Source organism: Lissotriton vulgaris, chromosome 1_1 (assembly GCF_964263255.1).
Source record: "Lissotriton vulgaris chromosome 1_1, aLisVul1.2, whole genome shotgun sequence".
NCBI classification, from domain to species: domain Eukaryota; kingdom Metazoa; phylum Chordata; class Amphibia; order Caudata; family Salamandridae; genus Lissotriton; species Lissotriton vulgaris.
Genome location: NC_141685.1, coordinates 1,433,242,799 through 1,433,270,561, shown reverse-complemented (window position 1 = coordinate 1,433,270,561; position 27,763 = coordinate 1,433,242,799). Strand labels below are relative to the sequence as shown.

At 40.5% G+C, this 27,763-nt stretch overlaps 1 protein-coding gene across 4 annotated transcripts in view; it reads right to left on the bottom strand.

The window, feature by feature from the left end:
• Positions 1–27,763, bottom strand: part of GRAMD4 (GRAM domain containing 4) — a 535,734-nt gene that overhangs the window by 7,821 nt on the left and 500,150 nt on the right. For 2 of the 4 annotated variants that reach the window (XM_086967277.1, XM_086967286.1), the window contains 5 exons: positions 23,844–23,998; positions 21,934–21,951; positions 19,207–19,354; positions 11,077–11,170; positions 4,295–4,379 (listed from right to left, as the gene is read on the bottom strand). In XM_086967277.1, coding sequence (XP_086823403.1) covers positions 4,295–4,379; positions 11,077–11,170; positions 19,207–19,354; positions 21,934–21,951; positions 23,844–23,998 — 500 coding nt within the window. The remainder of the gene's footprint in view (positions 1–4,294; positions 4,380–11,076; positions 11,171–19,206; positions 19,355–21,933; positions 21,952–23,843; positions 23,999–27,763) is intronic. The other 2 variants (XM_086967284.1, XM_086967288.1) reach the window with 1 other exon arrangement.

The window sequence follows — 27,763 nt, the reverse complement described above, 5'->3', positions numbered from 1 at the left end:
ACCTTCACCTTTACTTTCTAGAAATGGTGGAAAGCGGTTTCTTTGATGTGAAGAGAAAGGATGTGCCAGAATGTCTTGGCTATTTGTAAGTTGGGATTTGTACTGGTTAGAGGGCGCTTAAGAAAACAGGTGTTTTTTGGGTAGGTAGGCAGGCTTCATTATTCAAATCCTTAGGGAGTAGCATAGATATTAAAATAGCATGACATTTCTGTTAGCAGAAAGTAAACATAAAACGTTGGTTCTATCCAAAGTTCCTTAAAAAACATTGCTCCACTTAAATATGCATTTCAAGTTGATAGACTAGGAGAGGATGAGCACGGCCTGAAGCCATATAATACACCTACATGGATTTGCAGTAACCTCAACATTTCCTAGTAAGTTTGAATTACACAATATTCACGAATTTCTCAAAAGACGGTGCTTCCTTGAATCGCCCTGTATAGAAAAACACAATTCTGCCTTTTATGCTTTGGTATGTTCTCCAAAGATGTAGGTTGCAGCGGGATCCATTGATAGCCAATGAGGTACTAGGTGAATATTCCAAGTTGATTGAAGAGACCAACTCACTCAAGTAGTCACATTTCATTGTTGTAACTTGGAAAGTGGTATTCAACATACCCAAATCTGAGTCGAGGATGAGAATTCGAGCAAGGACTGACAACAACAAACCCCAGGCAGTTTAAAGACCAGTGGTGAGTGGTTGCCTGGGAGTAGAATTTGATACAGTTGATGCCTGCCATTCCAACCTCCATTAACAGAGGAGGACATTGAAGGGTGAAGGAGGGGGCCTGTTAGCCTCCCCGCACAGAAAGGGAGAGGATGTCATCATGCTATGCACTCCGATTAGTGAGCACTAACCACAGTCCGGGGAGACAATCTTAGATTAGAAAGCAGTTAAGAAGCTCATGAATCCAGCAAAGCTTCTTACCAAAAGTTCTGTGTGCTCTCTAGAGACTGCTTTGCATAGGTGAAAGCAACAGTGACAAGTAAAACTCAAGTGGCCCCCAGCCACAGAAAATGGCACAGTATTAGGTTACAATACATTGCTGGAAATGGAAAAAGTTACTCTGGGATCCCATCCATTGGTGGTAAAGTGGTGGCAGCATAAAGGGGCGGAGTTATAAGTACAGTCTGGCAGTAAAGTTATACACATTAAGAAATTTGCAATAAGGATAAATGCGATAGTAAATACATACTGGCTTACTTAATCAGTCATAGAAAGACATTTTAAAATATATCATGGGTTTAAGGCATCTGTGACTAAGATCTTTGTGTACCAAGCAATTTCCAGGGCAATATATCATTAAGATAACTCTGGTGGTTAATGCACTTACTGGAAAGGTCTGTTGGCAAGTAGCCAGACATTTGACTAGTCATTAACCCCTCCCCTGCTGGTGACGGAACCGCTCCGTCACCAGCCGCGGTCGCGCTGTGCTGATGACGGAGCGGTTCCGTCACGGCCCGCTCGGCACGCCAGAGCAGGCGCGGATTCCGCGCAATCTTCCATTGAGCGGGCGGGGCCGTGACGGAACGGCTCCGTCATGAGCACAGCGCAACCGCGGCTGGTGACGGAGCGGTTCCGTCACCAGCATGGACCCGCCGCACGGCCGCCCCGCCCCCTTAGTGCTGCGGCGGAATAGCCACCGCAGCAAAGGGGTTAAAAGCAGAAAGCTAATTTTCATGCTCCAATGAACAGCGTACAAATCAATGTTTTATATCTTATAAACATAGTTTTGTGGGATACTCTTTGTTGCAGAAGCCCTTGCATTTCCTGCAGGTCAGAGGTTATTTATATACAAGTTCTTTACAGTATAGCTTAGTGAGCTATAAATCGCCAATAAGTAGCTACATGCAAAGTGCAAGGCATACATATACAACCATACCGTTTTTTCTTAAAGTTGTATTGCTCTAAGCTTACTAAAAAGGATACCTTAGGGGAGTAAAATGTGCTTGTTGCAAATACTGTATAGACTGTTATTTGTATAATCGCTCATGTAGACTTGCATTTCACATTCTTACAGTACACGCATATCACTCTTCATTCAAAGCTTAAAAGGATAAGAAACCAGGCCCACAATTATAGTTTATCTCTTAGGCACTAGTGAAGTGACAAGGAGGGTGCCCTTGCCCCATCAAATGCATTGGCAATAAAGTGTTAGGCTCCAGCTAGCTACCAGCCAGGATGGGACTAACAAAAGGAATGATGATGACCCTTTAAATGAGGCATCTGTTTTGGGCCCAGCTGGATCTGAGAATAAGAGGCCTCCCTCAGGCTCTGCAATTTGCTACTCTAAACCCCCAACACACTAAGTGTAGTTGTTGTGACACTGTCTCTGTATCAACAAACTGCACGGCACATATTTAGCAAGCATCACTGGTGCCTGGCCTGCATCCGGCTGAACATCAACTGCCAGAGATGGCGCAATCCCCCTCTGTTCCAGCAGTGTTAGTGTAGGTTACAGGGCAGAAAGATATGCTGGTGGCACCAGCTGAGGCACAATAAAGATTTCTCAAGTGATCCAAAAAAAGTCCTTGAGGTCTGAACTATGCAATTTTGATAACGCTGGACATGTCCCCTAGGCCCAATTTGGGCACTTTTCTTTAATATGATAATTTATTGTACACCGTATGGAAATTCCACTCTGCTTTTGAGATAACTTCAAAGAGTACCTTATTGTGTCGAGCTCAAGCATATCCGGTAGTGTTTTACGGGATCTAGAAATATATAGCATTAATAAATGGCCACAGAAAGGGAACATATTACATAAGACCTGCTTCTGGCTTTTACCCCAAGCTACTTATAAGAGTTTTTGCTCTTTTTATCAATAATCATTGTAAGATAACTGCAGGGGTATATACAAAAATGACTTCATTTCTGGTTTAAGTCTTCTGGTGTTTGCTGCTTAACTTTCTATGCACAGTTTGTAGCCATTTCTTATTTCAAGGGAATAAATTACATTTCGGTTATTGCTTGGGCATTTCTTTTCTGTCGGGACTAGTTTACGTTTCTCTTCCAATAAAAAAAATATCACTACTGGCTTTCAAGAATGAATATTTTTAGATTGGAAACCCTGAATTGGGCTTTGATGGCGAATAACTAAATCACACGTAAAGCTGTGCTGAAGGACTGAACAAATTGGTAGCGAACATCACACTGCAGAAAATGAAAAAGGTGATCTGAGATCCACTTAAGATTAATAGGACAAATCATGTTCTTGGGGTCAGAGTGGGTATAATGAATCCAAGGTCATAGTAGTCACATTGTAGCGGAATTTGTATACCGCTTCAGGCCATTTATTGGGTCACGAGGCACTCCGATTTCTGGGATCTTGGGTGTTCTGGTCAGAGGGCAAATTTGATGCATGGTATTGAATAAAGAATGCCCTAGAAGGGAGGAGTGCGGTGGCACAGTTACACTAAAGCATAAAGTGTTTATAGAAATCATTGGAATTCAAGATGGTATTCAATCATTCTTGTCAAAATAGTTTTCCATATCTTACCAGTGTGACGTGAGAAGTTTCTGATTGGTGAATGGCTTAATAAAGTACACACAGAGTACCGAGTTGACATCTCACCACAGACAGTAATAAAGTTCATCTTTGTAGAAAGGTACATATCGTTGTCCCTCTGTTCTCACAATGTGAGAACCTTTAGCAAAATTAACGTGCATTTTGAGATCAAAATGCGGTTAGAATATCAGCTTTTAAGATAGGATAAAAAAAGAGTATCCAAACTGGAGTCTGGTAACATCAATTTCCTAATAATTGCCTTTTAATAGGTTTTCTTATGAATGAAGTATGATTGTATTTCAGACCATAAACAATATACAAAAATTATAAACTGATTGAGAAGTAGAAAAAAAGTAAAAATAAATGTAGCTATGATCTGCATCAAGAAAAATAGTGCTGCAGATTTGAGGACAGTCATAAGAACAGTCTTTTGAAAGCAACCAATGACAGTCACTCATCAAAATTCCAGAAATGGAGAAGGACTCCATGCGTGCATGATGTACGAGTATTAATTTTAAAAAGCACCCTATGTTTTCCTTAAAATAATCTTAGTGTGAAAGAAAAGGAATTAACCAAACAAGACTTTGTATGGAACTCGGACACATGGCACTGTGATGATCGACTTCTATCGAGCAAACATGGCTCCTTTTGCAATGATATATTATTTTTAAAAACTGATCTAACAAAACAAAAAACGTCGATAGAAGTCAGACATGTAATCCTGCTTTCAACAGCGGTAAACAACATGCCATCAACAAGCAGTCCAAACATTAGTCAAAACATACCTTCTGAATATCTATGATGTCTGTAAGTTTTATGACCTTATTTTTCTTAGATGAACCAGATTTCGAGCTTTCAAAGCATAAATAACTGAAAAGAGAAGAAAAAAAATGGTAAGACGCGTGCCAAAACACAAAGGCATTCAATTTTAACTTGTAGCTCATTTGATCAGTATTGATGGTCTAGTATCCAATTGAATGCTGCATCTTTTGCAGCTATGCCCTTACAATTAAACCCCTTTCAGAGACCTGAGAATGAGTGACAATATACCTAACAGGTGTAAGGGAAAAACGATTCAATGTCTTAACACCTGCATTTTGATAGATTTTCTAACCTTACTCCTACTCAAACATACTGCAGTCTCAGAGAGGCTACAGAAGCTTTCAACTGAAAAATGGTTCCTGACAATATCACTCAGTGCTCTTATTCATGACATGCAAAGCTAATTCAAAATTTGACAAAAGGAGGAAAATTGCCTGCAGCAGAGACAAAACTGACGACTAGCAATTTATAAAACATTATGACTCAGCAAACAACCATTTTGCTATATATTAAAGATGCAATAGAGCCATTTACAGCACATCAGTGTATATTTCTGTATCCCATCGATACACAGCATGGAGAGCCAGGCCGCAGGTCCGCCCTACTGTCAAGTCACATCGTAACAGATTGAATGAAGGTTATTACTGATAAAGGCATTTCCAAAGAGAGTATGACCAACTTTTTCTAGTTAATGCCTTGGCAAGTAGCAATCCTGTCATAGTTCTAAGATTATGAGCAATTGTCTAAGAATTCAAATTTCAAAGGATGATTTAATAAGCAAAAACTTTTCATGGCAGCTATTGCTATCTACTGTAGACTTCTCTTAATAGTGGAATAGCTCCTCTTTACTCATCACGGATGCTCTCAGGGCAATCCAGCGAGCAATGGAGAGGTCTCTAGTTAACGCACCTTAAGATTTCCTCAAGACTGAAATCCGTGCAGCAATATCAGCGAAGCCTTCGAGTTTAACTTTGGCCAGGAAAGCTGTCCATTCTGTGTTGTCCTACTAACAGAATACATTCTAAGGTGCTTTTGTCCACAGGGACAAGGTCCCTACAGTGGAAAAATGACTATGCTGTGCTGAACAATTTAAATTAAACCATGGAAACTACAGGAGTGTGTGCTGTGCTTCCAAATGAAATTTTTAATTGGACATGATACTTTCCTTGACAAAGTAGTTGCCACGGTTCATTGTGTAAGACTACATATGCATGTCTTCTCTGGATTTCTGCCTTTAGAACAAGTAGCATAGTTAAAATAATACCTATTAATAGCAATAAAAACTAACAACAACAAAAAAGAGTTGTTACCATTATTCATGGAACTGGATTGATAACTTGGGGGGAGAAGCCCACCGTCTTGATATGAGCTGTGACTGTGCTCCCACAAAGTTAAGCACAAGCAGTACTCTGTGAGGAGTTCAGGCCTAGACCTCGGTCGACTGGCAGAAAAGTTACGATTCTCCCACAGAAAGGGTGTGTGGTTTTTAGCAGCATTAACAATTATTAAGTTAAGTAAAATTGATAAAATTCCGACATCGATGTACTCGAAAAAAATAAATGACTAGAAAAAGCCACATGTTTCTGCAGTTACACATTTTTAAAGTTAATGAAAAAAATGTAGGTAAAACAATAGTAAACTCAAAAGAGAAGACTATCCTCTTGGGGGCACTACAAAGGGACTTACAATCACGTCCAGGCTGCCTGCAATGAAGTGAGGGTCAGGCAAAGCCTAAATGTTATATTATAAATGTATACAGCCGAAAAATTCCAACAGTGTCCTGGCGCCAGCAAACCAAGAAGCAAGCAGAAGCATTAATCAAAGAACAGACATGTCTTGATGGCTTTCCTGAACAACGTCAGGGAGGGAAGATTTCTGATATTAAACGGGAGGGAGTTCCAGAGCCTTGTGGCTCTCACCACAAATATTCTGACATCCCAGTTTGATATGAAAAATCTGAGAAAGTATCACTTTTGCCTCTTGTTATCTCAGGCATCTATTCGGAGAGTACCAATGCAGTGAACGTTTCAGGAACTGAAGGCCGGTCCCATGTGGTGCCTTGTATGTAATACACAGTTTTAAACTTGATCCGACTTTTACTTGGCAGCCAATGCAGACTCTAGAGATGGCTTTCCACTGACTGGAATTTGGGAATCCCCAAGAGAATTCTTGCAGCCGCGTTTTGAGTCATCTGGAGCCTGCATACATTCTTCATGGGTATGCCAAGATATAACCCATTACAGTAATCTAGTCTGGAAAGGACTAGGGAAGTGACTACCATTTTCCTGCTTTCTGTTGGGATCAGAGGTAGGATTTTCTTGATTGCCTTCAGAATAAAGAAACTTGATGACGAAACTGACTTCACTTGGGCTTCAAAGTCCAGTATCTGGTCTATCATCACACCTAGGTTTTTAACTTTTTGAGACAGGGATAGGTGCTGTTCTCAGGTCATCTGGCCACCAAATCTGGGACCAGGAGGGGGAAAAGTAACCTAACAGAATCACAACAGTTTTTCTGGAATTTAGCTTGAGGCAGTTCAAACTCATCCATGAGCTGACTGCTGTCATACAGTCCCTAAAGCTGTTTACTGGTGGTAATGGATCATCCACGTACAATATTAGTGCAATTCCGAAGGACCTAATAAGAGCTGCCAGTTCCGAAACATATACATTGAAAAGCCTAGGACTTAGGAAAGAGCCATGTTTGAAAGACGGGTTAGTGAAGTTACCCAAAGCGACCGATTGTGTCCTATCAGCTAGAAAGGAGGAAACCAATGCCAGTGCTTTTCCCGAGATGCCAAAAGAATTTAGAGTTTTAAGCAGGGTTTTGTGGTCTACCATGGCAAAGGCCGCCAACAGGTCAAGCAGGACAAGAGCCGCAGAGCCCCCTGCCTCCAGTACTGTTCTTATTTCATCTGTGGCCTTTATTAGCGCTGTTTCAGTGCTATGCTCTGCCCTGAATCCAAATTGCGCCCTTTCCTTCAAGTTATGTACCTGTAAATATAATTTAAGCTGGTTGTTCATAACCTTTTCAGCAGTTTGGCTGGAACTGTTAGGCGTGAGATGGGCCTATAGTTGCCTGGGTCCAGTGCATCCAGGTTTTTTTTTTTTCAAAAGGCATAAAATCAAGGCTCTTTTCCACATAGAGGGAAAGACACCTTCTGTAAACAGAGTTGGAAATGGAGTTTAGACTAGCTCCAAGGATCTCCAGAGCTTGTTTGAATAGGTTAGGAGGGAGTGGGACCTAGGGTGGGTCTGATCCTATTTTGGAAATGAGTGGTTGTCTCATCAACAGTTACTGCTATGAATTCTTCAAGGATGAGGGCATTTTGGTGTAATACCCTTGAGGTGTGATTATCAGAGTTTGCCCCATTGCCAAAGTTGATGAAGATTTGCTCCACTTTATTTTGGAAGTGCTGGGCGAGTCAGTTACAAAATTCCTGGGAGTGGTCGCACCCCTTTCTTTCGGGAGGTGTAGACAGTTTGGTTACCACTCGAAAGGGTTCTTTCGAGGAGTTTTCTGCCTCCTTGATTTGCTTAGAAAAATAGTAAGCCTTTACTGACAGGGTCAGTTTTTTGTAGTCGGCTAGTAGTATTTTGTATTTTACCAGTTCCTGTTCATTATAGTTGATTCTCCAACATCTCTCCTGTTTTCTGCACTCCTGTTTTTTTAAGTCTAAGAATGTCAGAAAACCAAGGGGCAGATGGAGGAGTTCTACTACTTAATTTTTTGAGGGGGCTATCAAATTGGCGGTTTCATTGAGCCATTGATTGAAATGAATAGAAGCCTGTTCTGGTTCTAGTGGTGCTTTTTTGAGTAGATGTGTAAGCTGGAGCTTAAGCTGGTTGTGGTCTACCTGTTTCCAGTTACGATATGATCCAGCAAAATGGTTGGATTGGCTTGGTTGGCCCTTGAATGAGTTATCAAGCAAAAAAATAATAGCACTGTGATCGGTCCAACTCAGTGGTAGGATTTTCTTGTTCTTAAGTGCATCATGGTTGGATACCAGCCAGAGTGTGGTCGGTCAGATGTGTGGGGCCCTTGACTCTTTGATTTAGCCCAGCGATGGTATCAAGTAATGAGGTTGTGTTTAAGTTCATATCCATGTCCAGATGAAAATTGAAATCACCTAGTATAGTAAAATTGTTCTCCAGCACACACGTTTCAAGTAGTGTGTTGAGGAAGGCCAGGAAAGTATTTTTTTTTACCCCTGGTGGGCGTTATAGCAACACTCCTTTAAATGCGAGACAAATGGCAATTTTGAAACTAAAGTATAAGGCCTCACAGTCTGTGGAAGGGATGGTCTCGAAGGAGGCTGAGAAGGTGTCTTGATATATAATAGCAAAGTCCACCCCTTTTTTGTGCTTCCTGTCTTGTTTGAAAAATGTGTATCCAGGAGGCACCGCCGTACAGAAGTCTGGGACTGATGCCTGGTTGCCCAGGCCCATGTTTCAGTAATGAGCAAATCTAGGCCCTGGGCCTCGAGTAGCTCAGCAATGTCTAATTTATGTTTGAGCAGAGATCAAGCATTTATAAGTGTGCCTTGAGGTACTAGTTTGGGTTTGGAGATATAATTCTTGCGTGGCCAATTATTGACAAACAGTTTATGTGTATTTAGGCTATGTTTTAAACCAAAAAAAGCAGTTGGTGCATTTCAACGGCCTATTTGTAAGAGACCTTTCCAGGGAAAAGTGTGTGCAATTTCCAGTGTTAGAGGCAGGCAAGTGATTTAGCATCCGCAGGTCAATACTTGAGTGGGTAAAAGGGTTATTTTTTTGGCTAAGGCAACAACCAGCGCCTCTGGCGCTGGGCGCGGTCCTGTCATGGACAGGCACAGGCAGGCACGACTTTGCCATGCCAATATGGGCCCGCTGTGCATCCGGCATAGCATGCCGGTTAAGTAGGTAGCTGCTGACCACTAGAGCGTCACCCTCCCAGAAGGAAGTGAGTGTAGCCCATGGGGAAGGAGTTGCGTCCCTCCGCTCAAATGGCACGAATTGCCACGGCGGACCAAGGACCAACCCGGGAGTAAGCTGTGCAAGAGGCAAGTAAGTAAAGTATAAAGGTACAGCGGTTAAACATGGTGCAATTTAAATAGTATTTTACTTAAAATGCTGGTGGGAGTAAAAAACATATTAAGATGTGCCTCAGTGGATAGTTTGTCTTTAGAAACTAATTTGGAGTGGAATACCTTCAATTGGACAACACCAGATCCCTACTTTTTGCTGTCCCGTTGTAGCCTTGAATGCTGAATTCAAATGCTCTATACTTAACAAATCAGGAATGAGTGGCTGGTGTGGTTTCATCTTTTTGAATAGGCTTGGTAGCTTGTCCCGCTTCTCCAAAAGTCCAAGGCACCACAGGGCACTTTCTTACTAGCACTCTGCGCTTTTTCCCTACACTGGGTCTTCTCTGAGTGGATCTCTAGTTCTATAGGGCTGGTAGTCAGAGATTTAAAAGGAATCCTAATTTCAGATAGTAGTCCAGCAACAGTCGTTTTCTTGCCGTCTCAGATTCCAGAAGCATTGTGAAAGCCCTGAGCAAAAACTAGGACTGCAGATACCCCCGCCCCCAACCCTCCAAATTCTATAAAAGCAAAAGAACACCACAAAGCAAAAATCAGCAAAGACATTTTTTAGGTGGGAGGGTTTTAAGAAAGCAGGCAAGGCTCTTGACCCCTCAATAGCTGTCTGAGGGGAAAACAGAAGTAGGGGCCAGAAGTATTGAAAACAAATCAAAGGCGATATTACTGCTGAAGCCAGACACGTTTTGCAGGGAATAAGCAGATATGGTTTGCTCAGGGACTAATTAGTATACGACTGTTGCATGTGATGGAGTGAAAGGAGGGATATGGTGAGCCCTGAACACCTCCTCCGAGTTACCACAATACAGGAGCCAAGGACGGTGTAGTAAGAGACTCCTGCCATCTTCACGCACACAGCTCTTTGAGTTCAAATGACTACCGCTGAGCCCCAAAAAGGAGTCTGTGATGACCAGAGCCTACGACAGGGCTAGACATCTACTGAGATTCAACGGATTTTGAAGAGACTTTTTGCACGAACCAATGGCTCAAAGGTGAAAATCAATGAAAACAATATCAAAAATCTAAGCTTGTGCCGACCTTAGGGGCATGGAGCAAGGACGTGGATGCAGCCATGATTGCAGAGAGCGATATACCATTCTAGAGGTTGCCTGAAAAATGGAACTTATTGTGGGGTGCATGGAATACGTACAGGGGTGAACTGTGTGATCCATTATCGGACTCGGAGGACAGCGATTCGGAATCGGAAGAGATCTAAAGTCATAATGTTGGAGACGGGGCTGGGGGTTGTGACTACTGTAAGAAGGTTTATTCGCACATTGGGGAACTTGGCAATTGTGTCCAGAGCTATTGTGAAATGCTGTACTGCAAGTTTAAAGTATATTTCTGCAAACTGTATGATTTTCATGAGAACGAATAAAAACAGTTTAAAAAAAAATCTAAGCTTGAAATTAATTAATTCTGCATCATGGAGTTCCTTGTGACATCCAAGTCTTACGCACTGATACTGCCTCAGTTCATTCTTCTTTAAAAGTTAGTAAAGGAAGACACTAGTTCCACAATAATATAAAGAAAAGAAACTGTTATATAACAGCTGTACTAAAAAAAAAAGCAGCAGTCCAATGTTTCGTTTGGCAGAATATGAAGTGAACAAATCATGGTGGCTGTACAAAAAAATATATCATTCACAAAAAGGTTACTTACTTTTCTGTAGCATAAAGAACTCCATTCCGAATGTAGTCTGTAGGCATTTTTTTGTCCCGGTTAATAAGGCAACAACGCCAGCCACTTTCACAAGCTAACAAGATAAAAACAAACAATAAAAATGATGAAGGACCAACAAATTCGAGTATATAAATGGTAAACACCAGAATCAATACAACAACCTGCTGATGTCTAATTGTACATACTTCTGAGATTTAAGTTGTACTCTTTCTTCACTGGTGTAAGACGTACTCTTCACTAGTGTAAAAACACAATCTGTTCGCACTAAAATACTGTGATTCTATCAACTAGAGCAGCACGTATGATAATGCCCAAACCAAATAAATAAAAAAGCATTAGCAAAGCAAATGGGTCTCACCCTGACTGCTAGTCTTTAGGCTTAGTTAAAGCTTGTTTTGTCATGGCTTTAGCAAAACGTTTATGCGGAGGAAGTTGCTGGGCAATCGTCAAAAAAGCAGCTAAAGCAAAAATATGTGTTTGACTTCAAAAAGCGAACATTGCTATTGCAGTCCGCGGCACTGAAGGGAAGGGAACTGCTCTGTGGGCTCCTTGCGAAAGGTCAGAATGCGGTCAATCAAATTGATGAAATTTCTGAAGCTGTATGCTGTAGCAGGTAGAAGAAACGTGTGAATCACACAACCACAGATCAACAAATGAAGAGCGTTGGCTGAGAGCGCCAATAAGTACATTATGTTTATAGCCATAGTACAATCAAAAGGTCTTAGCTATTAGCAGTGAGAATTTTAGGTGTTCACCACTGGTAAGATGAAAAGACAATACTGGCAGGCACTAAACGATGCGTACCAGGTACACTTTTGGCGATAGTATACACCCAGGCTATTCTATACAGAAATTCAGCAAAAAGCATGATGGCAACATGTTACTAGGACAATTCCAAAGCATTTTAAATTAAATTGCTGCTTGCCTGGAATATATACATTTTCGGAAATAGGGGCTGTGCAGGAGGAGCAGTAGGAATGTGCCCAGAATCACCCTGACAAACGGATTCAAAGGTTGCCCATATTGAAAGCAATGGTTAACGGCAATCTACAACACTTCGGAGTTGCTCAAAATGAATTTTACTTTTTCGTTGATTCACAAAAACGTCTTCATCAATCATGGTTTAATCAGATTAATGAAGGTTTTTTTCATCACTGTTAGCAGCATCGTTTTTTTCTGTTCTTTTATAGGGCACTCTAGTTAACTAGCTGGTTGCTTCAGTGTTGTGTGTATTTCACTAAAGGTGAAGCGTGCTGTGGGAAAGTGCTACTGATTAAGTACTCTACGCCCCACATCTGGAGAAGAGCAGATAAGTCCTCAGCACTCTTACCAACCTTTGTCAGTTCCGTCCAAGGCAGAGACGAGGTAAACGAGAAGGCCACTGAAAAGAGCCTTGACAATGAAGGGATTTCACCCCAAATTGAGTGCGCCTTGTACAGGCGACAGGTAGCCGTATCTTTGTAAGGCCAACGGTAGCAGTCTGCCAGCTACTGCTGTGGGAGGACACTGGTAAGGCGCACTGGCCTGTGTTGTCAGGCACAGGTTTTTCCAAGTCAATGCGTTGTTTGATCGTTAGAGTTTTCATGGCCTGTGATACGTAGTCTGACGCCCCCCTCCTTTGGTAATGTAGGTGGTGAGCAGTAAACGTTTGGACTTGCTTTTGATTCACGATTTTGATGGGGAGAAAATAACAGCACAATTCAAAGGGGTGTCAGTAGGAAAGGTGTGTATGAAATAGAGCCTGCACGTGTCTCCAACAGGTCGACTACGAGCTACCAATAGCTCGCTCCCTCCTTCTCCAAGCTGGAACATCATTGCCTGTCAGCTGGGTTGAAAATATGAGCTGCCTTTTGCAAAGGAAACATTGTGCACCCCGTTCCGTGAGGCCTCGGAAGATAATAGTGCAGAGTCCCTCTTCTGAAAATGTTCTTTATTTATCTTTCTTTTTCTACTTTCTTTCTCTACTCCCCTTCCTTGGATCTTTCTTTCTATTCTGTCTAGACTTGTTTTCCAGCTTGATTAACTTTTTCTCCCCTCTTTCTTACTTTCTCTCCTTTCATAAGCTTTCTTTCTTCCAATGTCTTTGGTTATTTACTTTTTTCATTCCGACTTGCCTTTCTTTTACTTGCTGTTTCCCCCTCTGCTTTTTATTTCTTTCTTCTACATTTTTAATTTCTCTTTTTTCCTAATTTCAGTTTCTAACTCTTATTTTTTCATTGTATATTCCTTCTTTACCCAAGCTTTTGTTTTCTTTTCTTCCTCCTAGCCTTTTATTCACTCCATTTTGTTTTGTTCTTCCGTTTTTCTTTTTTGCATTAATCTTTTCCTTTATTCCCTTTCTGCTTCTTTCTTAATTCGTTTAGTTATCTTTTTCAGTTTGTGACTTTTTTCTTTATTTCTTTCATCCTTCCTTTTACTAGCACTTTTTTCTTCCTTCCTTTTGTCATATTCAGCATTTTTTCCTTCCACTTTATTTCTCTTTATCTGTTCGTTCTTTCATTCATTTTCGTCTATCTGGCCCTTTTCTTCCTTTCTTTTTTGCTGCTGTGATATGAGTATTGCAACTATGCTGTAATGCTCACTGGAACACAACTGGGGCACTTGTGTCATAGTGTTTGAGTTGTGTACCCTTTCGCAATGCTGATGTTGGGCAGTGGTTCGGGAAAGATTTCACTGATCAAAAATAGCTTTCGAAATGTTGGAGAACCCTGATCCATAGATGACTCTTGGAAGGAGACTTCAATCTGTGCAGAGAAGGAATACCATTCCCATAGACCCCAATGGAAAATGTTCAATTTTAAAGGCCTTCAAGTGTATGCAGTGGTATTTTGTCCCGCACTAGATGTGCTGAAAGCAGTACACCAGTAAGCAACAACCACCAGCAACCTGCTCATGTTTTAAAAATGGTTTATCAACCCACTTGTGAAAGCTAAAATTGTGCTGCTCGGACTCTTCACCGGAGCAGACCCTGAAACAAGCATTAAAGAGGGTTTGCAGCAAAGCAGAATCCCATGGTGCATGTTATTAAGGGCGCTTTGGGCATTTATGGACCTAACACCAACACATAGGTATAGTCAGCATGAAAGGAGCAGATGATTTTAACACTCTGCTACACTTTACAGAGAAATCACTAATGCGATAATGTATATGAGAGAAATGTCCAGTATTGTAAACGGGAACAGAAGAGGTAGGGGACACCTTTTATAGGGAAATGCCCTAGTAAGCTTTTCTAAGCATCTCCACAAGAGGTTTGACCCATGTAACCAAAAGCAGGTCCTAGTATATTTGAAATAGCAGCCTATGCCTGACACATTTCTCTCCCCCCCCCCCCCCCCCCCCCCGAAAAAAAGAGTCTTATAGGACAAAGAATAACCAAAATCAGCAGCAAGGTATTTAACCGTTTATATTGCGATATTTTCCTAGGCCTTAAGCAAAAAAAAAAACACTTGCTACGGTATATTGGCTGCTTGTTATTGCTACATTTCCAGAGTCAAGTGCACAAACAGGATAGCTGTACAAGAGGAATTAAATAATCTTCTGAACTTTGGGACACAAATGGTAAGTAACAGAGTATCCACAGCCACCTTGTCCCTTGTTTTGTTATAAAGGGGGTGTTCGGTGGCATTCCATAGTTGCTCCTATATGTAACAAAAACTACAGATTTTATTTGTTCAGCTGATGTTGGACAGGAACACTGGCCCTCCAGGGCCCTGGTAAGTTGTCCATTGTTTTCACTTAAGGCCCTGATCCTGATAGAAAAACAGCTGCAAATCAAGGTTTTCAAACTTGAACGATAACTTAAGCTCCAAAAACGGAAGCTTGACACAAAGGTTAATGTACCAAATCAGGAGATCCTGACTCCAAGCAGCAGGTGTCCGTTTATAATTTTACAAAATTATACAAGTTCGCTCATCTAGTGGAACGAGCCTGGATACTGTGTTTAGTAACTTTGCTTCAAAGCTGGATACCTTTTGCTCAATGTTCAGCTAAACAAACTTTGCAGATTCCCAACGATAGATGTAGGCTGGGACTGAGAAGCGATCTAGAAACCGTGTGCCTTGGGTCAGACTTGCCATGGTTCACCTAGACTTCCAAAGCACACTTATCGAACAAAGGATGCAAAACATACTGAAAATGAAGCTTTTTCATGATTGCTCCTTCTCAGGAATCTTTGTGCCCCAGTGACAATGGCTCTATAGGAAAATTTGTTGGGGAGTTTTCCTCCTCTAAGGAGTCAAGTTGGCTCGGAATCCTCCATATGGCCTCTGCAGGCTCCACAATAGGCCGCACAAGTCCACAACAGACCAGTGACAACATTAAATTGCCAGTGGTCACAAAACCCATTCAATTAACATTCCATTTAACTGAGTGTTCTTCTTACCTCAATCACATAAGCTGCCATTTGAGAACCCCAAGAGCTGTCCGCAAACTGTCTTCTCCAGTTCTTAAAAACTGCTCACAAAAGAGAATTCAAAGCAAATGTTGTAGCACCACCCAAAGAATTCCTTTGGCAGGCAACATAGGCTTTCTTTCCTGCACGGACACCAAACTTCTACCAGTGCTTAATTGATTTGTAGCTAGGTTTGTACTATACAAATACCACTATATACACACACATTCACTCTCTTCTTCATGTTCAGATCTCCCTGAAAACGTTTGAGCAGGGGTTCTTAGAAGTGATGGTATTCTTTTAGCAATCGACTTAGTAGGTATTCCCTGTTCTGCAAGAGTAACTTGTGAAACTAAAAACAGAGCCCATTGCCTGCAAGATCCAACACATTAGAAGGTTCTGACTTGCTTTCCCTGCTTTTTAACTCTACTAATGCCCATAAAATCCAGCAGTGTCAACTTTCAATTACTTTCTTACACTACTGTGAAAGCAAATGGCACGAAACCCCTTGGAAAGCTGGATATGTAAATCCTGGGAAGAGCAACGCTAAAGCGCTCTGGGCAGTGAACGTCCTGTAAACTACGCCACTAATCTACTCTCTTTAGTCAGGGATTCTCAAAATGTGAGTGTTGGCAGATGGCATGAGCAAAGCCACTTAAGGCAAAGGAGCAGTTATATGAAATAATTCAGTTTCGTCAAGAGAAATATAAAAAAATGATATTCTATGTTATAGGTCCATCCGTTCAAATCTGTGCTGTTGGGAGCGACCTAGAAAAGAAATTAAAAGCAGTGCTAACATGTATTGGTTTGTCAGCAGATGACTAACTGATATTTGCTTACATCCATCCAGAACACCACTGCAAGACTCATACTCTACCTCCCCTGCCATATCAACATCACACCCCACTTCAATTTAAACTTCTCAGGCACACATACAAAGCCCTACGCAACACAGACCCAGAATACCTGAACAGCTGCCTACACTTTCACCAACCCAACTGACACGCTCGGCCTCACTCACACATACCCACATCTGCAAAAGCAGAACTGGAGATCAATCATACTCCTACATTGCACCCAACACATGGGACGACGCCCCCCCCCCCCCTCAACACATCAGAGCCTCCTCCTCACTTCTTGAGTTCCACAAGCAGCTGAAAAGCATCTTGGAGACCACACCCCTATACACCTGTCCGAGACCCTGGAAACTCTCTTGGGTGATTACTGAGCTATACATATCAAAATGATATAACCTAACATTGTAGCATTTTTGGGGGATAAATTTAAATAGAAAGTCAACAGATTAAAATAAAAAAAATGCAACAAGAAAAACTTAAATGAAAAAGAAGATATTCCAAAATTTCCCACAAAGAGGAAGGTTGGAAGAGTGGGCCTGAGATGCTCAGTGGGGATCTCGACAAAATCTTAGTGCGGTCTCCAATTCCAATGGAAGTAGATATTTTCACTCTTCTAATTGCTTTAATTTCCACATGTGCTGAAATTGGGATGGTTGGGACAAAATTTGAAAAGTGGAAAGTGGCGGCCCTGGACAAAATCTGCATATTGGCAAGGTAAGAAAGCATTTTAATAGATGGACATCTGACTTTGTTTCTTTTTCTTTACTGCTATGAAGTAATTTTTTTTAGAAGTCATTTGTGTTCTCATCAGCAGCTAATGACTTTAAGGAACTGGGGATCATCTACTGGTATTAAGAATAGACCTGGATTCCATTGACTTTTGTAATGGGTTGAAATCTGGGAGATACTTTCTGCTGCATGTGTATCATGATGTCCCTACCAGTATTCCATCCTAAAATCAACAATTTCATAACTTTTTTCATACCTTTGGTTGTTCAGTAACAAGGCTAGTTTTGCCCTTGAAACATGCCAGACAGGAGGCTATGTTTCCCAAAGGTAACTTTCAATCATTCTGTACACATTGGAATTTGTGTAATTTCTTCCATTTACTACAAATAGTTTCTTATCAATTAGGAGAAGCAAACTCATTTTGGGTTAAAGTTTATCTCCAGAAAGTCCAAAAATGTTCTGCTAATCACGGGGTTCATCAATTTGCCCAAGTCAGTATTTTGTCTTATTATTCCCTCATTTTGATGGGACTTTTATTTCCGCGTAGTTAATTCTCATTCGAGTATGATCTGCTGCTTGAAGTAATGTGTTCTGCTATTGTTGTCTGAACTCAGCCACAGGAAAGTCCCTGATGGCTAATAAGGGTGGGTAAGAATGCTGGCTTGATCAGTGTTATGGGTTTATAAGAGGGCACTCATCCTCCGTGCACATAACTATGTTGCTTTTCTTCAACGCCTCTGAAAGATAATTTTTCATACATTACTGCTGGTTGATGATCCTCACATCTTACTCTCTTTTACTCCTCACTTTAGTTTATTCTCTCGAGTATACACCAGCAATTCTTCTGAATTAATTGTGATGTGAGACAGCAAGGGGGGGCAATGATCTACCCCATTGCCCATATTTGTTACTTGCACACTACACTCCACCTCTCATAGAATTCACTTTTTCTTGTCTGAGAATGTTCCTAATCTTGAAAAGGTGGTGAAAGAGTTAATATTTCTAACTCTAAAAGCTTTTCGTGGTTGCTGTTTCCCCCTCCTTCATTGGAGGCTCTCTCTTTTTTCTAAATATCAGTATTGGGCGTTAGTGGCAAATATGCAACCACAGCTGGGAGCACCTGAGGAAAGTTTGTGATCGCTTGTATATCTGGATGTGCCTAATGTGGTGATGACTGCACTGTGGTGTTGCTGACATCTACAAAAATGTGTTGGGTGATCTTTTCTTTGGGGGAGTTCTTTGGAAAATATATGATTGGGAGGAGTAATTCTGCAGGGCAAAATTCTGCTCACAGCTTTCTTTTATGCACTTGTAGTTCCTGTGACATTTATTGTCCTAGCTGGGGCACCTTGTGTCCATTTAAGACAGTGGAGAATGCTACCTGCCTTTAAACATGGTGCCCATTACAGCCTCTTTTGTACACCATCCTTTTGCCTGGCTCCAAAGAACTAACTCATACCATTGTCAAATGTTCCACCCTGCCCTGTGCTGGTGGAAATGGGTGGTCAAGGTCTCTCACTCCAACTTTCACAACCTGAAAAGCAGGAAAAGCCAGGTACAGTCAGACTCCATGTTCCTTTGTTGAAGAATTCTTCCGTATGCTAGTTGCCAGTGATGTCTTCATTCTTTCTGGAGCTACGGTACAGCAGAACCAATCTAATGCTGAACAAGTATGGCATGGAGTGGAAACCAATGAACCCCCCACCCGTTCAAACTGCAGTATGTTATATACCCACTATCACGGGAAGCCATAGCAGGCCTTATATACACTCATATGGATTTACAGAACAATGCCAGCATATTTTGATGCATACTTGCTCTTGAATGAATACTTCTTATTCTGTCAGTAGCAGAGCAGAGTAAGTCTTGATGTCGCAGTTCTTAACATAGTATAAGATTCAAAATATGTCTTTTTCGAAACATTTCTGCACTGGACAGAGCACAGACAGGTCAGGCAAACAAGAAACTTAAAAACACATTACAACAATGAGACTGGATCACCATCTGTCTTTTTCATGCCTTCACAGGTTCAAAAACATGGAACGCCATGTCCCCAGTCAGGCCATGATTCGCCATGGCTGGCCCTGGATAACCTCAAAACAGGAATGACATTAAGAATTAAGTAGAAGATACCTGGCAATGGACGTTCAGATTCTGGTATATTAAAGACTTCATGGAAATTTCCTTTTTTGGTACTATGAAAACGGCTTCCGTCTTCATCTTTGCTCAATCCTGCGGGAGCGCTTGAGCTCACATTGCTTCTTGTTGATGCTGTCTGAACCTGTACAGAGACAACACAAATGCTCAAGGGTACACTTCACACAGTTTACCGTTTTCACATGACAAAGTAAGACCAATTCAGAAGTCTAAACTAGAAGCTGTCTTTTCATTCTAGCAATATTGATGCTTAGTGAAGAAAAACAGGAAGGATATGTCCATGTCTAAAGATCCCATTTTTGTGGCATTCATTTCGTCAGTAAACGAGTTCTTTGATAACCAGGTAAAATTGGTCATTTACTTGGCAGGACCCAAGGCACTGGAAGCCCTAGATGGGATTTTTTAGGCTCTTTTGAGAAATCCTAACATTGAAATATTAACCTCTTTAGGACTTTTGTCACAAAAGACTGCACATTAATAAATTAGCTTTTAGTGGCTGCTCTTTTTTCATTTCATTGTTTATAATTTGTCTTCAATTCATTATATATTTTCTATTTATTTTTTACTAACAATGAAAATGACTAGCGTCCAGTAATAAAATAGTGTTTTCCTATATATTTTCAAATATACATTGTATTGTTGTTTTGCAGACTTGCGGATATTATTTCCATCAATGATATACTCCTACTATATTTATATAAAATATTTATGTATTAACACATTTTAAAATGACTACTTTATAGCTATGTTTATTGTAAAGCATGACATAATGTACAAAGCAGCCGAGGCTGTAAAACAAAGTAATAAATGAGGTTCTTGATTATGACAAAACATCTGTGGCTATGACCCTAACAAATGGATAACTGTACACTGATGGAAACGTTACTAATAACCAAGTTTAGCACACATGATAAGCTAAGCGTAGGTGGAATAAAACTCGGAAGAACAATAGAGATTCAGAGGCTGACCTCTTAAACTCATTACTGAAGATCAGAGTATTTTTGGCCGGTCTCAAGATGAAAAAACGTCTTCAGAGGTAAAAAAAAAAAAATTACATTCTGCTACATTCCTCACTTACAAATGCAGACTACACATGAAATGCCAGTCCAGTATTGCTCTACTGGAGGCCACTTTGTTTTAGCTTGCCCTACACAACCGGCCTGATGAGGGTAAAAAGAGGCTTCAGACTATTCCTGAAACCCGTGTAGTGTATCTAAAGGAGAAGGGGTTTTATATGCATATTCGATTTATCAGGACAAAGTAAATGGTAACTAGAGAAATTAATATGAATTGAGTAGAGAAAATGTAAGCACATACAACCAAGAGTAATCAACGTACATTTGATATATTCTTTCAAATCATAAAGTAGTACACAACAAGGCGCCATAAATCAGAAAATTAGGTGATGGTACGGTGCTAAAGTGCACCAAACGTGAGGGTGAGTAACTGAAGGTTCAGCTTAAGAGAAAAAACAATTGGCTTCCAACAAAAGTATATATCCCGAGGCTGTAGGTCACTTATAAAATTGAGTCCCAGATGAGCCCCCGAACAGTGGCCAACAGGTCAGTCAATAAGAGTGGAAGTCAACTTTTCGACCCGTGGAGTCAATTTTGCTGGGCCCTCATCAGGACAAAGCAAATAGGCACATTTGAAGTAATAACACTGCTAAAAAAGAATTAAAATACCACATGAGTCACATGTAACTGTGCGGTACCTTTAATCACATCCCAAAGAATTCACTGATATCTGCTAAGGTGGGAAAGTGAACAGCAGTGCAAAATATTCACTGTCTGCTGAAGTGCAATTGCAGGATTTTCTTGGTTTGATTTATGTTCATATCTCTAGGTAAAATTCACATACTCCTGGTAAATACTGTTTTCTAACAATCAGCCCTACTCAAAATACCTTTCATGCTGTGTGACCTTCAAATTGTTATCTTCCAGCACAGTATGTGGGTCAATGTACGCACACCTAGAGGGGTTTCTTGACTCTGTTCTGTATTAACGGTCACAGATGTCAGCAGCCGGGCGTACGCCCACCACTCTGTAGTGTGTGCGCAGGTGCACCTCAAAAACAAACCTTTGCATTTTTTTTAAAATCTGTCATGTGACATCAGTCTGTGCATGAATAACATTTGGGCATCCAGGATCCAGGGCACTGATATGTAACATGGATATAGATATCTCGATTACTTAAAATCAGATCATAGCCCTAAACTGTGAGAATTATGTTCAAAATCACTACCTTGCGAGTTAGGCATGTAGGTCTCACAAATGCATTAAAAACGTTTTTTTATTTTTATAAAACACAAAAACCGAGCATTTAAAATATCATAAAAATGGTGTTTGTAGTTTTAGGTTTAAACTAAATCTAATGCACCAAATTTGCCTGAACTACATGGACAGCTTGTTGATCTTGTGCCAGCATACTCAAACAGATGATGAGTTTGGAAGATGGAAAATTAATATCACATCACAAAACTGACGAGTTAAAACTGGTACTGTGAACTCTATGGTCAGCTACGTGGCTCAAGAAAAAAAACGGGTTAGCATTCAAGATTAGTGTTTAAGTGACAAAACAGGACATTCAATACACATCACGTGCATTAACAGCAAACATTACAAAGGAGCAAATGCACACAAAGAGCATCAGCTTATGAAGACATGTCAGAAATAAATAATGTTTCCAAGCTATGATCCATACCTTGTCATGACCTGATAGCTAGCAGGAAAAGAAACAACAAACACAAATGTGACAGTGACAAAAGAAAAAGTGAAGTCTCTAAAACAGTATATACAGAGTGACACAGACTTTAGCCCACAAAAAGTACAATACTGTACACAACAAACATACATCTCCAGGCTGCCTTTTACCAGTGGTTAGAGCACACGTTTATCCAAGTGATCATTTTGATGATTTTCCAATTTTCAAAAAGTAATTCTGCATTGAAAGTAATAGTTAATGCTGGTTTACATAACATATACCCCGATATAGAATTTGACATTATAACTTTGGTCGCATCCAGTGCATCTACATGGTTTTAAAAGAAGAACAGGACTATAAACTTTTTTATTCCATTTTCAAACCGCCAGAGTCTTTTATATTGTTACAGCTGCCTTTAGAGGAATGGTCTAATACCAACTGGGTTTAAACCAGAACAGAGGAGTGTTAAGAGTGTCCTTAAGATTCTGTACATAGAAAAAGAGACGGGTCCCACAACTTTTTATGTATGTACAGATGTTTTGCTATACAGGATGATAGGAAACACAGGTTGCAATTTCTGAACTGTGATATTTGGGTATGTCCATTTTAAGCCTTCCCTGCACATGAACTCTTTTGGAACTTTAATTGAATGTGCCTTGGTAAAAACTTACTGGTTAACGAGGTGCATACAATAGCAACAGTTCAACTTCAACCTCCAGCGCCTCTCGGGATACAAATAACTATCAAAACAAAGCTCAAAAAGACAGATACATCTATGATTGATGGCTGGGTTGGAAAGATCAGATCCGAAAATGTCACTGGGCATAATGAATGACATGAGACACCCCTCTGTTCACTATATTACAGCAGAGAATGGTGGTAAAAGTTCACTATCAAAAAAGAATGCTACATTGTTTACTAGATTTAAACTAAAAACACATTTTAAATGAAGCACACCCAAATGGTCCGGATATTATTTTTAAGTAAAGCCGAACTGAATTGGGGTTTCAATAAAACTATTACACAGATATGAGCTGTAACAGAATTTCTTCTCACTAAAATTTGGATCACAAAGATAATAAGCTCAGACACCAACACAACCAGGTACAGTCAGGATTATTGACACTTATAACTGGATTGTCTCTTTGCTGCTGCTGTGGGGAATTTCACCACCACCAAGGTATCTACAATCAGACGAGTTTGTCAACTCAACTTTACTCTAAATAGTATTTTCAAAACCACATGCACAGTTTATTTTCAGTACATGAGAGCAATTGGCAAGCTCCACAATTCTATTCCTTTCAAATTTCTGTTCTGATGTACTACATATACATTTGCCAGAGGTATCAATGCAATAATGGATTTAGAGTACCATATTTGTGCCCCAATAAGATTCTCCTTCAATCATTTTCCTAAAATTATTCATCTAAAGAATCACAGAAAGGTGAATATGTTCAAGGGTTTTACCACTTTCTAAATGTAGAAAATGTTGATCACAAACTATGGACATCTCAGAAAAGGTTACGGTGCAAAAAGTGGCACAAATATTGGGTTCGGAAGGTTTTCTAGAAAGTATCAACCAGTGTTTTTTTTTTATCAAGGTTAAGTACACAGGAGTAGGGTTATTCTTATACAATTTTAGAGCATAGCCTTTTGAAATTCTATTTTATTAGCAATAAATAGGCATAAAAAATTATAGAAGGGCTAATGCAGGCATGAGATTAGGTTTTAAAAAGTTGCAATAATTAGCTCTACTATATATTGCGCATTTACAATTTACATTTGCAACATGCTTGGATAGTTACTAAGGAAGAGACTAACTTGGACCTCATCTATAAATATGTGCTTGAATCACTGGAAAATGCAAAGTTTCTCAATATGCACTGAAGAACAAACAAAATACAAATTACCCGTCTTGACACCGTAGCGTTTAATCGCTCTTTTAGTTGTGGATCTGTAGGCAAGTTGATCCATATCATGTAAGGTGTATCATACTTTGATCGAAGTCTTGGACAACGTTTGAAGATGAAATCAATAAGGAAGAACTTGATTCCAGCATACAGCCCTAAAATTGAGAAAAGATGAACATAAATTGAGCAAATAATATAGTTGAATTAGCCCCAGCAATGAAGACCCAGTCAGTACTAAATAAATACGACTGATATTTACATTTAACAGCAAACCAACCATAAACACCCAGTGAGCACTTATTGAAGCAGGTTTTATGGTGCTGGGCAAGATATTCACAAAGATTTGTCAAACCGTGCTGAGAAGTTTAATTGATCAAAGTGTATGCCGCAAATTGACATTTAGTCTCTGGGTATTCCTATCAAATGTATATTTTACTTCGTAGCAAGTCAGTTAAAATAACCTAAGCGATAAACACTTAATGACTAAGGACGAGACGTACACAAAGTGCCAGTGTAGTTATTTAAAAGCAGCTTTGAATTATCATCAACAATCATTGGTAGTGGGTGAACTTTAAAGCAGGCAAGAGGTGAAGATACAACCCATCAGGGAGGCCTTAACAAAAAGAGCTGAGAAATGGGGGGGGGGGGGTCTCTCTTTGGAGAATATTTTTTTTTATAAAACTACTAGACAGTCTGTACACTGCGGAGCAAAATTTCTCACAGGGAAGGGTTAAAATCCAATTTCAAACAATGTAAGATATTGTGCCTCCTCATTTTTCAAAAAGTAAATAGCATCTCACTTGACATCCAAATTCAACTTCTGTTTTACCATCTTGCCTGCTTCATGCAGTATTCACCCTTGTAGATGCGAGAAATCTACTTGAAAGGCACAACAACTGCCTGTAGCCTCCACAGCTCCACTGTTAAGTCCAGAACCAGTGCATCTGACCTGAAAAGATCAGGTCTGGAGTGAATATAAACCACACGTGACTGTTGAGATCACTCCACCGGCCACAGGTGGTAAGAGAGGTTAGGATGTGGATATACCCTCCCGACTAGACAATTACTGTAAGGTATCCAGAACCATCCAGCTCAAGAACTAAAATAAACTAAACCTTACGTGGCATACACCGCTGAGTGTGGAAATGAGGCAATTCTTTTTTGTTATTAAACCTTACACACCTTACTGGTGTCATGCTTCACCTAAAGGTCAGGGTGGGCTCGACCGTGTTTCAGGGAGCACTTAGGAAATGTAGGCCTGGGGGTTTAAAGATAAAAATTCTACTCTGTTCCGTTGGGATATGTAATTTTTAATAGTATGCACAAAGGAAATGACGCTGAATATGGTCGTCAGAGTGGGAACCACACCCATCCTTGAGAAGTTTGGACACGGACAAGCTGTGTTATTTAAGCTAGCATTGGGAACAGGAAAAGCGCTAATGCCTGGATACACGCAAGCCTAATAGGTTGTTAATGGGGCAGGACCTTTATAGTAGTAAGTTTCGACAGAGTGCGCTCCTACAACCCGAGGTAATGTTTTCTTGGTCATGAGGGAGGCAGGGAGTTCTAACGCTGTAGCCTTTTACTTTCCAACAGCATTTGACTACAAGACAACCCCTTCCCGTGATCCGTGAGAAACGATTATTCCATTCAAATTGGTTAAGGGCATACCCAGACCTATGGCTAAACAATTGGTGTTGCGTATGTGTACACAGTGTGTTTTACCGAGTGTTTAAATTACTATGAGGTTGTTGGAGCCACTAACACGACGTACAAGTGGATTATAACTGATGTAGTGAGTGTATGAGTCACAATGAGATAAGGTATTTGCTACTTACGAGAGAAAGAGAATTGCGATAAAGGAACGCATGCTGCCAATAAGGCAAGGTGGGGTCAACGAGACCCAAAATCAGCTCTGCTACATGATCACAGATTACAGATCACGGAGTGATGGGAATAGGAGAACACCTAGCATGAAGGGAGTGCTGTACACAAGGACATTATTTACTGTAGTGCATAAATTGTATGTCTTTTGTCTCCTGTCACATTTCCTTACAGGCAGAGTTTTTACGTACATACCAGAGGAAGAGAAGATAACCCTCCATTCTTTCACGAGGGGGCAGCTTTCTGTTCCTTAAAAGATATACTTAGGAAAATCCTCAATCAATTGCAGGGAGGGAATGTTTGTGTTGCCGTGAAAAAAAGCCCAGGACTGAGCAGGCCATTTTTACGGGCTGAAACATTTTGGCAGATTCTTAGGGTCAGAGGACCATAACCTCCAAAAAGACCAGTTTTTTTATATTTTTTTAATATTCGCTACGTCCCCGTGCATAAAGGGATACCTGGGGAACAGAGTAGGATTTTTATCTTTAAACAACCCTGGCCTACATTTCCTAAGTGCTGCCTGAAACACGGTCGAGCCCACCCTGACCTTTAGAAGTCAGGGTGAACCAGATGATGAAGCATGACACCAATAGGGTGTGTGAGGGTTAAATAACAAAAAGGAATTGCCTCCTTTCCGCACTCAGTGGTGTATGCCACATAAGGTTTAGTTTATTTTAGTTCTTGAGCTTGATGGTTCTGGATACCTTACAGTAATTCAGGTCTGAAGTTAGCCGACCTGATAATTTCAGGCCTGGAGGCAACTGGAACATTAGCATGGCCTGGAGCAGTATCCCCTCTGGAAATACAGCTAAGGGCTACTTGCAACAAGTGCCTGTTTATCAATGATCTGTAGCTCTAGGATAATGAGGACTATCATCCACGACTCAAATGAACAACAAAATGTAAAACATTAATTATATGTATTTGTCAGGTTTAGCTGCTGTGAGTGGAGTGGAAATAAAATCCGGTCATGTCTCACCCACATGTTATGATTATCTTCGGCATATTCTCTGATGCAGCACTGAATCTCATAACATCAAGCATGACTGAAGAGCCGCACGCTGCATCTTATCCGGCAGCCTCCAGCAGCACGCTGAACTCATTTCCACAATCACATTAATCTGAGATACTCAGTTTTATGTTCTTGGACAATACTGGCATAATGAATGTATGCTCTTCCTGCAAGTCTTGGCTTGTTGCCATCACTTGCTTTGTGTTTATATTCGGTCCTATTGAACAGAGTGCTCTGCTTTTATTGCCACATTATACGGGGCATAGTAAACACTGCATCAGATAGATTGCTTGAGAACTTTCTGTTCACCACCTTTATATGGCTGAAAGTGCACAACATCCACACCTGCCAGAAAAATGTCAACATAAGTCACAGCAGAACAATAATGAGCTAGTGGAAAGAAAAATCCATACTGGGGGCGGAAAAATTAGATGAGAAGGGATTCCGAACCAGGACATTTAATAGAACAGTAGATTAGATGGAATCCAGACTTGGAAAAGTGTGGACATCACGCATCATGTTCTTGCAATCCTCACACAGGGCAACCTATTTTACATAAATGTGAATAATAAGCATGGACATTCTCCAACCACTTATTAAGATCAGACACGACGTCGGAGCGTGGTGGTGGTTTAAAAATGTACGTAGGTGTCGCACCGATCCGTGTTTAAGATATTTTGCTTCCCTATGGGTGACAAGTGCGTGAATGAGCAGTTTGTGTAGAAGAACATGTAGTATGCATGCGTACCAATAAACTTTGTATGGTAATACGTGTTACAAAGTGTAGAAGAGCCGTGTGTTTCGATAGCTGAATTAGTTTGTATGTCTGTGGCTCAGACCAGAAAGTCTGTCTGGGAATGGCAAGTTTGTAGGTCTGCTGACACTATGTATGCTGTAAATGTATGCACACTTCTAGTTTTTGCGCATATTTCAGAAAAAAAGCATGTTTAAGAGTGATTTATTCCGTTTTGGTGTAATCATCTCAATTGTAATTTTGTTGGGCTTTTTTTGTTGTTTGAGCGGT